Here is a 13,623-nt window from a genome sequence, read left to right on the forward strand (position 1 = left end):
ATCCAGTGAGAATGTATTACGGCTTTTCAGTTGCTAGCACTGAGCTTCCAGATCTGCTGTGAAGAGATTTTCAGTTCCAGTGCTTGGAAACTGCAGGCCTGAGAATTCCTTCCAGCATCAGCCTTGGGGACCACTGTCTTAAAAACCACTTAAGAATTATAAGAATTATAAAATTACAGTTCAACAGACTCACTTAAAAAAATAGAGTTTTCAGTAAACTGCCTCCAATCCCAATTCTCCCAGAAAAATAAGAAATGTGTATATAACATAGAAATCAATGAACATGGAGACCAACAGCTCTTTTTCTGTGTTCAGTGAGACCTGAGTTATGAGATCTAAATCTGGTACGGGAATTTGCCAGCCATTTGGCACCATCCCCTCCGAGAAGTCTTCCCTGAGTCTTCTGGTCCAGTTTGTACTCCCTTCTGTGCCCTTTGCCGTCACAACACAATGTTATGTTTGTTACGTATCTCCCTTTCTCATTAGAGTGCAAGCTGTGCAGGCAGGGTGGGATTTATTCGCTTTTATCACTCAGCACAATGGTTGGCACAGGGTTGGTGCCAATAACTGCTTAACACCTGAGGCCGATCTCCACCTCTATGCTAATGACTAACCTTCAGACCTGCTTCCTATAGCACGCTGAGTACCTCTATGCCGGGCTGTTACAACCACCTGGTTCAAGGATAAAGTAATTTAATCAACAACGGTTAGTACAGGTGACTTTCAGTTTCTTCTTTTTGTTTTTCTTAAGACTTTTAAAAAAATATTTAGTGAACAAGTATTGTTTGGCTAAAAGAAAACTACCTATAGAAATGATCTATATTTTAAAAAGTCAAGTGTGGGGTTCCTGCGTGGCTCAGTTGGTTAAGTGTCCGGCTCTTTTTTTAAAATTTTTTTTGATGTTTTATTTATTTTTGATACAGAGAGAGACAGAGCATGAGAGGGGGAGGGGCATAGAGAGAAGGAGACACAGAACCGGAAGCAGGCTCCAGGCTCTGAGCTAGCTGTCAGCACAGAGCCTGACACGGGGCTTGAACACACGAACGTGAGATCTGACCTGAGCCAAAGTCGGAGGCTTAACCGACTGAGCCACCCAGGTGCCCCTAAGTGTCCGGCTCTTGATTTCAGCTTAGGTTATGACCTCATGGTCGTGAGAGCCCGCTTGGGACTCTCTCTCCCTCTCTCTGCTCCTCTCCCACTCCTGCTCACTTGCACTCTCTTCCTCAAAGTCAATACATAAGCATTTCTTAACAAGTATGTTCACACTGCACCGCTTAAACCACATAATCTTGCAGGCTAACAAAAACTCAAACTACATGAAGCAAAAGAGCAGATTCTGGCGTCGCAGGATAACCAAGAACAGGATTGTGGCAGCGCTTGGTAAGTCTTACACCCTACAGCCTGGATGCCCTTAGAACGCGGTCTCTCTTGTCATCCATCCCCAGCCCAAGGAGCCAAAGAGATGGTAGGGACAGTCCCAAGACTTACCGTAGCTTCAGCCAGACACGGAAAAACTCTTCCTCACTTCCAGTCTCAGCGTTCCCAAAGCACAGGTCCCTACCTAGACCACCTGACCGTGGCCGGAGGGGCTGTCTGATAAATCCCACAGTAACCCTGTAGGTTGGAGGCATGTCTTCCGAAACTGGTGGGCAGACGCTGGGGGGGACCAGGCAGCAGGTGTCGCCACGTACACTTCTGCTCAGACTGTTCTCTTGCCCAGAAGTTTCTCCAATTACGAAAATGCTTCCAACCTTCAAACCTCAACCTTAAATACCACTTCCTCCGTAAAATCCTTATGGATCTCTACTCACCGAAGTCTGAACTGTATCTTCTTTCCTTTTAGCTCCTCTGTGCTTGTCATTCTGCCTTATTTTACACTAAGTTTATATGTCTGCAAACAAGAGGAAAAGTATATAATGGAATTAAACCTAAATTTTTAAGTCATACCTGAATTGAAATTCTGATTCCCATGCTAACTAGCTAGGTGACTTTGAACAAGTTATTTAACTTTTGAGCTAATTTCCTCATTTATAAGAAAAATGACAGGAGTTGAGGATAGAGTATTCTCTCTTCTGTTCTTGTGTGGAAACCCCCTCCAGTGCTTGGTGTGGGGACCACTCACAAATTGCTAGCTTTCTTCCTTTGAGTATCTCTTATCACTAGACTACAAACTCCGAGGTCAGTCAGGATTCCCCACCGTGCTTACTGGGCATTTTAAAGGTAAGTAGTCTTCATCAAATGTTTGTTGATTTGAACTACTTTTTGATTGCTTTCCCAGCCAGTTAATTGGTCATATGAATGTCTACTGAGAAGTTCTCAGTGCTTTGCATGGATTGACTTCATTTTCATGGTAACCATGAGCTCGGCTTTGTTGCCTCCATTTTACGGATGATGGAAAAGGTGCAGGAAAGTTAAACTCACTGGAGGTCGGCAACAAGTGAGGGAGTGTGAGGAGCTCAAGGGCCTCCGCTTCTCATCATCCTTGTTTGTGGTTTCTTCGTGTCAGGAAACATGTCTACTATGAAGTAGCTCACGTTGCTTTCTTTCTGTTTGAATTTGTTGAATTTAAAGTAATCCAAACAGTTGCCGGTTTTTTCCCTTTAATTAGAAACTTCCAGGAGACTCAATGTGGACTCCTATGGCTTATGACAATGATCTTTACCAAGATTTTACCAAAAACACAAAAAATTGCACTTGAGCACGAAGGACTGATGTATGAACCATGCCGCAAATTCCTAGGGTCCCCCATTCCGGTAGGTTTCAATCTTCTGGATTATTTTGAAGTTTGACCCGGTCAGTCTCCAAGCTGCTTACTAGGGTGTTCCACCCAGGTAACAATTTGCATACCTGTACCAGCAGGCAGCCACAGGAAGGGGGGGCGGTAAGCAAAACACAGCTATCTGCTAGGCAGAGGGTGAGAAATTCCGCCCTGGCTCTTTATTGTTGGACGCTTTTCAGGGACAGTTGGACAGTTCGTTGCTGGAGCTCAATAGCTTTAATTTATTCATCTTCTCTAATATTACTATATCCCACTAATCCCCACCATCACTCATCACCTGTGGGAGGAATGACCTAGGGAAATGGGAAAATAGAACACAGGGGAGGGTTTAAGAAAACAGTGACTCCTGTACTCGCGCGGCAATAATGTTTCCAAGGCATTTTCACACTTTTTTCTTCCAAAAGAACTACACCTTAACTTTGTGATAAGGAAACATCATCTCCTTTTTACAAGTGAAGGAGGCTCACGGAAGTTTAGAGACCCAGCAGACGGCATAAACATGTGCACTAATACAAGGCGTTTTATCCAGGGCTTTCTCCACTGGTACCATGATGTTTTTGGAGACAGCAAGATGCAGCAGAAATTTCTGCTTGGTCATAGTTTGGGGCAGAAATGGGGTTGTGGTAAACAACTGTGGGAGGGATGTATCAAATTAGAAAAAAGAAAGGGTGGCATCTATGTGGCCAGGGAAGAATCAAAGTCTCCACGAGTCTGTGTCCTTCGTGGACAAACTGTTTGGGGCTGGGGTGGGGGATGGGAGAGAGGGTGGAGGATCCCCGTAGGAGGTGGGTGGGCAAGTGAACACCCTCTGGTTGCAGTTTTGCGCTCTCCTTCCGTGCGATATGACACTTGCTTTTTTGTGTGAAGTTGAGATGCTGGAACTTTTGGGTGAGTGCGTGCTGTCCATCTAGAATTGTTGGTGCCGTAATTCCTCATGGTTAGATCTAAAATTCCAAACTTTGCTAGTTTTTTCTTAATTTCCAAAGTTCCACATGTCCTTTCTTTTCAGATTTAAAGGGACTCTGTCCTCCTTGTGATTCAGTTTTCCTGTCTCTGTGTTAGTAATTTAGTTTGTTATGTTTGGCAAAGAATATTTGAGAGAAATCTCTCTGAAGATTCAGAAGTAAACCTGATTGATCTAGTGTGTGAAATAAGGAAACAACAAATTTTTAATCAAAGTAAGCAATAATGACAGGTTTATTTAAAATTTCCAGTAGAGAAAACCCACTAGTTTTGGAATAAAAGTACTCAATGTACGAGAGCGTAGGTGAATATAAAAGATTAGCAGAAGGAAAATAAAACCAAACACAGTACAAAAAAATTATTAAAAGTTTGAAATGGATTTAAACAGGGATGTTCTTTAAATCCTCCAAATATTTAACAGTTGGTGAACAAGTCACTTGAAAATTAAAGCCTGTTTCTGTAAACTCCATAAAAACCACTTATTAAATTGAAGCACTCCATACAGTTGGTATTTCAGAGTAGCAGGAATTACTCCTTTGCTCTCACAGTTACATGAATTAACCAGCTGCAGAACTGCTTTTTGGAGAGGATGGGATAGAAGGCGCCTCCCCCCCCCCCAAAAGTAGGATAAAATCTCTAAAAAATTGAAACACAGCAAAATTCAGACATCAGTTTGTTTCTTGAAAGCCACAAACTGACTTTTTACAGTATATTCTACATCTGCAGTTGTCATTTCCCTCTCCCCCACCCCCTCAAATATTCCTAAATCCACTAGTCTAATCAATTCTTAACTTCCAAATATTCTGTACATACATATTTAGCAAAGAGCGTATACCTAACATTATTCTGACAGCAGTATGGTCAGCATACAATTTTAGAAAGATTACTATGTATACCATCAGATTAAACTTTACTTAAAAAACAAACAAAACCCATTACTAAACAAAGTTTTAAAATATTATGAAAACCCATGAAAACAAGACTCGACATGGGTTTCTAAACCTGATAAAAACACACTTCAGAAAGGCTATTAATGCTAAACTTCTGTCAAACGATGACCTAAAAGTGCCAAACACAAAAGAATCTCTTAGGACCATTTATTTCTCTTAGGACCAAATAGATAATTCGTCCCTGGCTTGGCCATCTCTCCTTTAACTATACAAAAAGTATGCATTTTAGTTGGTTTTACAATAGAATGTTACAATGTAAACTAAACTTGAAATCGACAGTATGTTACCAAGGTTTTTTTGTTTCTTTCTGAATCCAACAGTTGGTCACAGAGGTCAAGTATTATCAAGGCTCCTTTGTCAGTTCTTGATCGTGTCTGACTCATCCATCCTTCAAGTACATGCAAGGCTCAATAGTTTTCAAGAGGCAGAAGCCTGAGGCCGTTTAAGACACAGATGAAATAGGATTGTGAGGTGAACCCATCTGAGTAAGAACTTTATCCAGCCACTGGAGGGGGCCATGCAGGTGGATCTCAATCCAGCAGGGGGTGCTAGTAACATCCTGGCGGTGATACTCTGCTCCCCAACCCTAGAAGACACAGTGGAGGTCACTTAACTTGCTCAACTCTGTGGTTAAACTTTTTAAGTAAGAAGAGTTCACGTAATCAGACACTGATTAAAGATACAGATGCCTTTCATAAGACAGATGCTTCTGTGCACAAACACACACACAGTAGGGCAGGCAATTTCAGGCGGTGGGTGTGTTCAAGGCTCCCTCAGGTCCCTCCACAGAGTCCAGGTTAAGAAGTACTGGTCTTGGGGAATCAAAGTTTCGAAATTCACTATAAGGCTGTTTTGTTTAACGAAGGGCACTTTTACACTTGACTAAATTATCGTTTCATCATCAAGAAAATAAAAAGTCATGTTAGACAAATTGACTTTCTGCTTCTTCCCTCCTCAGCCACTGAAGGTCCTCCTATCAGCACAGAGCTCTTGACCTTTTAATCTCTAAGCAGCCTGACAGAGGCACATCCATCCCCAGAAAGCTACTACCCGCTCCAAGCATTGCTTTCAGTTAACAGATTCCATCATTCATTTGTACAGGAAGGTAGTTCGCCAGACAACCTTCAGTATAACTGAATCAGGACACTGAAGTTGCAAAAGACAAAGGTATGTTTGCAGTTGCAGTGATCAAAAACTCATTGGTGTGGTGGACAATGGAATATAAAACGCTGAAAACCCTTTTTTCATGAGGAATGTCAGAGAAGGCTGGGTTCTATTTATCTGATACCTATCTACTCCAGGAATTTCAAGACGTACATATAAATATCAGAACTTTCAGGGAAAAGTTGTGACATATGAAGTGCATATGTATATACATCCATACATTTGTACATTTATCAATACACTGCTGAGTTTAATTAAAGGTTTGTGTACATGTTTTTTCCATTAGATGGTAAGTTCTTTGAAGGCAGGGATCAGATCTTATTTATCTTCATCTCAAACATCTAGCACGGTGATTGGCACATGGCAGAAGCTCTAGAAATGCTTGTTCAGCTGAACTGACTTGGATTTTTCAGATATATGGGGAGTTTACTTTGCAAATAATTTATAGAACGTATGTTTTAAAGTCGAGAATGATCATCTTCAAAGCGGCAAAAAGACTGGCTATTAATATTAGTAAAATGTTCCCTGTCGTTTTTCTAAGATGCTAAGTGTGCAAGGGCAAAGTATAAAATCCTCACGGTTTTAATAAGAACACTATTGTATAAACACTATGCAAGCATTTTGTTGCAAATGTATGACAAGCAGCTGCCCTTCATCATGTCAGCAGGAGTTCGAAACAAAATTTGTTTACCCTTAAATTTCCAAATCCAGCTTCTCAGCTATGTCTATTATATCTTATATTACCCTCCATTCCAGTATATATCACATTATTTTACAATTAGGCATATACCAGGCTGTATGCATTTGTGAAGCTAGAAACGTTAGGTATTTTTTTAATCTTTGTATTAATTCTCTGGAAGAGTGCTTGAAATATTTATTGAATGAATGAAATCCAATACATTTTTAATGCATATCCTTGTATCATAAACACTTTTTATTACTGTAAAGTTTGTTTTTCCTTGTGTTTAAGTAAATAATTAAAAATCTATAAAAGTAAAACCATTAAGATTGATTGGGTAAACAATATGAAATGAATTTGAGGAAAAAGCCAACTGGAGCACTAGAGTCATAAATTCTTCTTGAATGGTCCTTCAAGAGTAATAGACTCATCCAGGGAACTCTGTAATGACTACCACAGTTCCCAATTCGATCTACCCATTTTAAAGATGAACATGAGGAGCAGCAAAGGATCCCTGTGCCTTAATCACACAATGAAAATGGCAGATAAGGGGCGCCTGGGTGGCTCAGTCGGCTAAGCCATCGACTTTGGCTCAGGTCATGATGTCACGGTTCATGAGTTCGAGCCCTGTGCGAGGGGCTCTGTGCTGACAGCTCAGAGCCTGGAGCCTGCCTCAGATTCTGTGTCTCCCTCTCTCTCCAACCCTCCCCCAGCCCATGCTCTTTCTTGCTCTCTCAAAAATAAATAAATGTTAAAAAACATTTTTTTTCATTTTAAAATGGCAGATAAAACTAGAACCTGGGTTTCTTGACTATTAATAGGTATTCTTGGGGCGCCTGGGTGGCTCAGTTGGTTAAGTGCCAGACTTTGGCTCAGGTCATGATCTCATAGTTCATGGGTTTGAGCCCCATGACGGGCTCTGTGCTGACAGCTCAGAGCCTGGAGCCTGCTTCAGATTCTGTGTCTCCCTCTCTCTCTGCCCCTCCCCTGCTCACCCTTCGTCTCTTTCTCTCTCTCTCAAAAATAAACAAACATCAAAAAAAATTTCTTTCTTCCATACCAATAAAAACAAATAAGGGGCACTTCAGTGGCTCAGTTGGTTAAGGGTCCAACTCTTGATCTCGGTTCAGTTCATGATCTTACGGTTCATGAGACAAAGCCTGGCACTATGGTGACAGCGTAAAGCCTATTTGGGATTCTCTCTCTGCCCCTTCCCTGCTTGCACGTGCAGGACTAGTCTCTCTCTCTCTCAAAATAAATAAACTTAAAAAAAAAAAAACACCCAACAAACAAAAACCACTACTGGCAAGTCACAGTCTTCATTTTAAAATTCATTTTAGTCAAAATGCAAAGTCAAAAATTAACCTGTGAATGCTAATAGTGCAGGAGAAAGATCCTTCCAGTCCCACAGGTACACTACATATTGGCAAACCTCTTTAAAGGGTAAAAAGCCTCCTTCCATACTAGAAAGGTATCATCTTCAGCTACACACACACACACACACACACACACACACAGACACACACAAACAAAACTGTTGAATTATGTTTTGAGAAAACCAACACCAGGAGAAAAAACTCGAAATCTGCTAATATGATTCAAGAAGTAAGAATAAAATGATATTCAGGGAGAGGTATCTTTGATCTACAGGATGATTAACGAAGTAAGGTCCCAAAATTACCTGCTGTAATACATACATTACAAAACAGGTTTCACAACAAGTTAGGTGAGCTTCTGAAGAGAGGACATAAAAGGTGATTGCCTCACCCAAATATATAATTAGTTTTGTTTCTCATGGTAACAGAGGATGAAAATGTATCTTTGAGAACTTAAAGACAAGTCAGTCACTAGAATAAGTTACAACTCATGAAATCTAATCAGATATTTGATATTTAATTTCTTGACATTTCAATGACATCTTAAAATTTTCTTTTTTCTCAGAGGTGGAAGAGAAGGAAGAGATTACTGTGAGCAATGTCTTTAACCTTCTTCACCCTCAACCCTCACAGTAATCTTAGAACGAAGGTATCTACTGATCTGTGAGCAATATTAACTTCTGAATTATAGGAAAATAATGAGGTTTTACTAGAACCATTAAAAAAAACCTGACCTATTAAAAATAAACCCCGGCATGTGAACTTTTATTTACAAAAAGATCACTCATTTATTGCTGAAATAAAAGCAACAAATGTTATCATCATAAAGGCACTAAAAACACAGAATGAAGAGAAAAGGAAGCAGGGGTTTGTTTACTGAATTGATCTTTTAAGAAAATCGTGCGTTTAAATTATATATGTTAAGTATATAACAAAACAATTCTTATGGTCACACAATGGCTAAAATAGTGCTTGACATTTAAATACAGACACTCCTATATTCTAACTGTATCCTAATAACCGACATTCTCACTAAAGTCTCAACATGCCTAGGTAATACGCCGGCTTCTATGGACATATATCAAAAGGATATAGATTTATATACTGAGAGAGAGCACAACGAACATGTTAAATAACGCCTACTTACTTTCACAAAGCTCATGCGGATAGTACACATCTTAGTGAGCTCATAGACTGTCTCGAAGCCATGGTTCACAGACTGTGCCAATAACTGAGCGAATTCTTGGTTATTAAAAATTTTCAAGCTACACCCGCTAGGGATCTTGCAAACAGTAGTGGGGTGAAATCCGTGGTGGTAGTTGCAGTTCCGACTTTGCACGAAGATGCTGCTGTCGCTGAGGCATTCGGCATACACTTCCCCGCCCACGTAGTAAAGATGCACTCCTGTAGGAAGACAAGGGACGGACGCACTCATGATCATTTCTCACCGCTGAAAAGCATCTGTGTCTCTTCACTATATGAATCCATATGGACGTAAACTTTGGCTAACTAGCTTTTCTCCAAATCTTGTGCAGTTGATAAAATCTTAGTTAACCGTATTAGCTAATATAATGTCCTTTTGTTATGAACATGTATGTCTAAGAGGTTTCTAAGAAATAATATGACAAAGTCTTGTAAAAATCAGTGGCAAAGTGCCCCAAGTTCATTTTGATAAGAGTCTAATGCCCTATTGGCTATGGATTGAAAGCATATTCTCATTCGAAAATTAGAGCACAATAAAGCCAGACTTTATTATGGGATTCTACACATATTCATCCTATGACCTCTCTTTCTTGCATTTATTTTGTAGCTAAACTGTTTGAAAATGTTAGGGTAGGAGAAGGGAGAATCAAGAAAAGTAAAATAAGACTAGAAAACCACATGGAGGAAGTAGTGCTGAGAGCTAGAAGATATAAGGTCCGGGGGGAGGGGGGAACTATAAAAATAATTCATACTGTATGGAATTTGATCTCCCTGAACTACCATCTGCTCCAAACTTCTTCCTGTGACATCGCAGAGTGCCAGGAATGTAGGAAATAGATCCTACCCAGCCTTTAAAAAAAGGAAAGGGGGGGACATTATGACAAAGCCCTACACCATTAAAGGAGATTACGTTATTACAGGCCACAAAGCCAACAGAGTCCCAGCCCATGTGGCTTTAAACAATCCACCTTGCAGGTAACTCCACATGTGCCAGCCAATGCTGAAATGTGGTCTCCAATCCAACCCAAAATTACGTGTTGTGTATACATGTACAATGGCTACAAATTCCATGGCAATTACATAGATGCTGGAGCAGACGCCCATTTTCTTGCCTGATGTAGAGAAAACAATTTGAGAGAGAGAGAGAGAGAGGGAGAGAGAGAGAGAGAGAGGGAGAGAGAGAGAGAGAGAGACTCTGTGTGTTTACTTTTTCTCCTGACTATAAAAATGCAGAATTTTTGTTTTCAAAAATTTAGAAAGCAAAACGAAAGAGTCAGAAAATATCATCGCTTGTTTAATGATGTAGAGGCAATGATTATTAACAGTTTGACATGCTGTATTTGGTTTTGAGTATTACACTAAACTTTCTCTGTAAACATTTAAAGTATCTACACGATTATATGGACAAAATAATTTACTTTAGCAATTCTCCCATTACTGGACCAGAGTGTTGATATTTTTTTCTGCTGTTATAACAATGCCAGCATAAATGTCTCTGGATAATTCTTGATAATATCCTTAGGACAGATTCCTGGAAGTTAAATCACTGGATCGAAGGCTCTTGATTCACTTTGCCAAATGACTTTCCAAAATGCTTATATCAATTTACACCTACCAGCAGTCTATGAGTGCCTTTCTTATTTTGCCCGTACCAGTAGTGAGTTTAAGACAAAAAACAAATACATTACAATAAATTATTGCTGAAAAACAATATTGTTTTATTTTGCATGTGAGACTGGATATGTTCTCATGTTTATTACCCATCTGTGTTTCTCTTATAAACTTACTGTTCATATTTCTTACCTATTTATACCACTGGGGTTCTAGTATTTTTGTTACTTTTTTATGAGCTGGAAGGAAAATATAAATAATTTATTTCCTATTTGTTTCCCCATCAGTCCTTTGTCTTTTAATTTTGTTCTTGGTGTTTGGTTTTATTTTAACCTACAGAAATTTGAAAGCTTTGAGTAGTCAAATCTCTTGTGATCTTTTCTATTGCTTTCTATGCTTAGAAAATTTCTACCTCTCTGATCAAATGTATTTTCTTCTAGCTTTTTAACAGCTGGCCATTAAAAAAAAAACCCCTCAATTATCTATTTGCATATATGAAATGAGGTCAGGGTTTCTCCCTACAGCCTCACCTAAAAGCTAACTTTGTTACTGTAAGACCATTAGAAGACTACTGATTTGTTATGCTTCATTTAACATACATTAATACAACATAGTCTGAGTTTAACTTATTCTACTGTTTTGTCTATACCCTGATTTAATTGTAGTTTCATAATGTTGAATTAACCTACCATCAAGATTTTTTTCTTTACTCCTCCATTAAAAAAATTAGCCATTTTCACTTGTTTAACCTGCCAGGTAATACTCAGATCATATTTTCCAACTTCTAAAAAATAACACATTGTGATTCTGGCATGGATTATTTTAAACCATAAACTGAATTAGGAAGAATGGATATCCTTAAAATATTCTCACAATATTAAGCATTCTCTTTAAGGAAGACAGACTGCTTATTTATACACCTAAATTTTCTTTCTCGTAGTAAAATTTGGTTTTCTTTACCTAATTCTTATATATTGCTCATTCAGATTATTTCCAAAGAATTATGTTTTCTGTTGCTATTGGAAACGTGATTTGCCCCTCCATTACATTTTCTAACTGGTTACTGCCAGATTAAAGAAAACTGGCATATCATTTCTAAAAATAAATTCTTTAAAGGTTCCTAGATAAACAACCATAACTTCTGAATAAACGCAATGACAATAAGTATTACCAATATCAGTAATACCGTCACTGGTGAAAGAAGAAAGGCACTCATCCACAGACTTATAGCACAAGTGGAATTTAATAAAAGCTTTCTGGAAAGTAATTGGGAATAATATATTAAGAGCTTTGACCTACTAATTGCAGTCCAAGAATCTCTTCCAAGAATATTATCAATTAGTTAACTATATCATCTGCAATAACAAGTTTTGACTTATTTCCATTATCGATAATTCTACATTTGAATACAGTAGTTAAGGTATCTGGAAAAATTTACAATAACAGCATTCCCAGAATCCTTATTTTCTTCCAAACTAAAAAAAATTTTTTAATGTTTATTTATTTTTGAGACAGAGACAGAGCGTGAGTGGGGGAGGGGCAGAGAGAGAGGGGAGACAGAATCCAAAGCAGGCTCCAGGCTCCGAGCTGTCAGCACAGAGCCCGATGCAGGGCTCCAACTCACAAACTGTGAGGTCATGATCTGAGCTACCCAGGCGCCTCTTCTTCCTAATTTTTAACAGAAATATTCTAGAGTACAATGGCTTTCTACTACTTTGGGGTAATGATAAACTTTAGATATAATGAAAAATATCTCCCTCTATCCCAAATGTATGCAAAATTGTGTTTATGTACAATTTTCAGGCTTTACAGATCATAGAAAAATATCTGTATGTTATGAACCTAGTTTCAAGCATTTCACCATTAAATGTGGAATTTAGGATTTGGCCTTTTCCCCTTAATCATATTAAGGAACTATCTATCAAGTCCTGTTTTTAGAGTTGTTTCCCCACCCCCCTCATTGAACTTTATCCCAAATGCCTTTTAACCATTTACTAAATGACCTCTTAATTTGGTCCACTGCTCTAGATCATTAAATAAAAAATGTTTACTCTGGAAATAATTTCAAACTTACAGAAACAGAACAGCCAAGAGAAACAAAAGATCCATATAACCACTGTCCTAATTCACTTATTGCAACAATTTACTCCATGTTTTATCATTTGCACCTCCTTCCCCTCTATTTTTTCACATACACTCTCATATACATCCAAATGAGTATATGTATACATACATGTGTATATGCATATATACACACACACATATATATACTGACACAAGATTTGTTTTAGATGGATATTTATACATATGCATATGTGTGTATTTCCTAAGAACAGGCATATTCTCTTACATAGCGGCAGTACAGTTAGCAATGCCAGTGCACGAAAGTAACATCGAAACAATACTCTTGTCTACCACTCATATTTTACCTTTGCCTGTTGACCCCAATAAGGTCCTCTGTGGTATTGTTCCCTTCTGGCACAGATCATGTTCAGGGTCAGCTTATGACATAGATGTCATAGCTCTTTAATCTTTTAATGTTTACTTTTTGAAGGAGAGAGAGAGAGACAGTGTGAATTGAGGGAGGAGCAGAGAGAGGGAGACACAGAATCCAAAGCAGGCTGCAGGCTCTGAGCTGTCATTACAGAGCCAGATGCAGGCCCTGAATTCACAAACCGTGAGATCATGACCTGAGCCTAAGTCAGTTGTTTAACCAACTGAGCCACCCAGGTGCCCCAGTCTTTCATTTCTTTTAATTTGGAACATTTTTACACCTTTGTCTCTTGATATTGATATTTTAGAGGAATACAGTTCCTCTACACGCTTTTTAATAGAATGTTCCTCATTTTGGGTTTGTCTGAAGTTTCCCCGTGATTAGATTCAGATTTGCATTCTCAT

The 13,623-nt window shown here is 38.9% G+C and overlaps 1 protein-coding gene across 3 annotated transcripts in view; it reads right to left on the minus strand.

Moving 5' to 3' along the window:
- Positions 1–3,958: 3,958 nt before the first annotated feature.
- Positions 3,959–13,623, minus strand: part of SMAD1 (SMAD family member 1) — a 49,842-nt gene continuing 40,177 nt past the window's right edge. For all 3 annotated transcript variants that reach the window (XM_029940517.1, XM_029940532.1, XM_029940525.1), the window contains 2 exons: positions 9,059–9,315; positions 3,959–5,278 (listed from right to left, as the gene is read on the minus strand). In XM_029940517.1, coding sequence (XP_029796377.1) covers positions 5,135–5,278; positions 9,059–9,315 — 401 coding nt within the window. In that variant the 3' untranslated portion in view covers positions 3,959–5,134. The remainder of the gene's footprint in view (positions 5,279–9,058; positions 9,316–13,623) is intronic.

Source organism: Suricata suricatta, chromosome 1 (assembly GCF_006229205.1).
Source record: "Suricata suricatta isolate VVHF042 chromosome 1, meerkat_22Aug2017_6uvM2_HiC, whole genome shotgun sequence".
Taxonomy (NCBI): Eukaryota; Metazoa; Chordata; class Mammalia; order Carnivora; family Herpestidae; genus Suricata; species Suricata suricatta.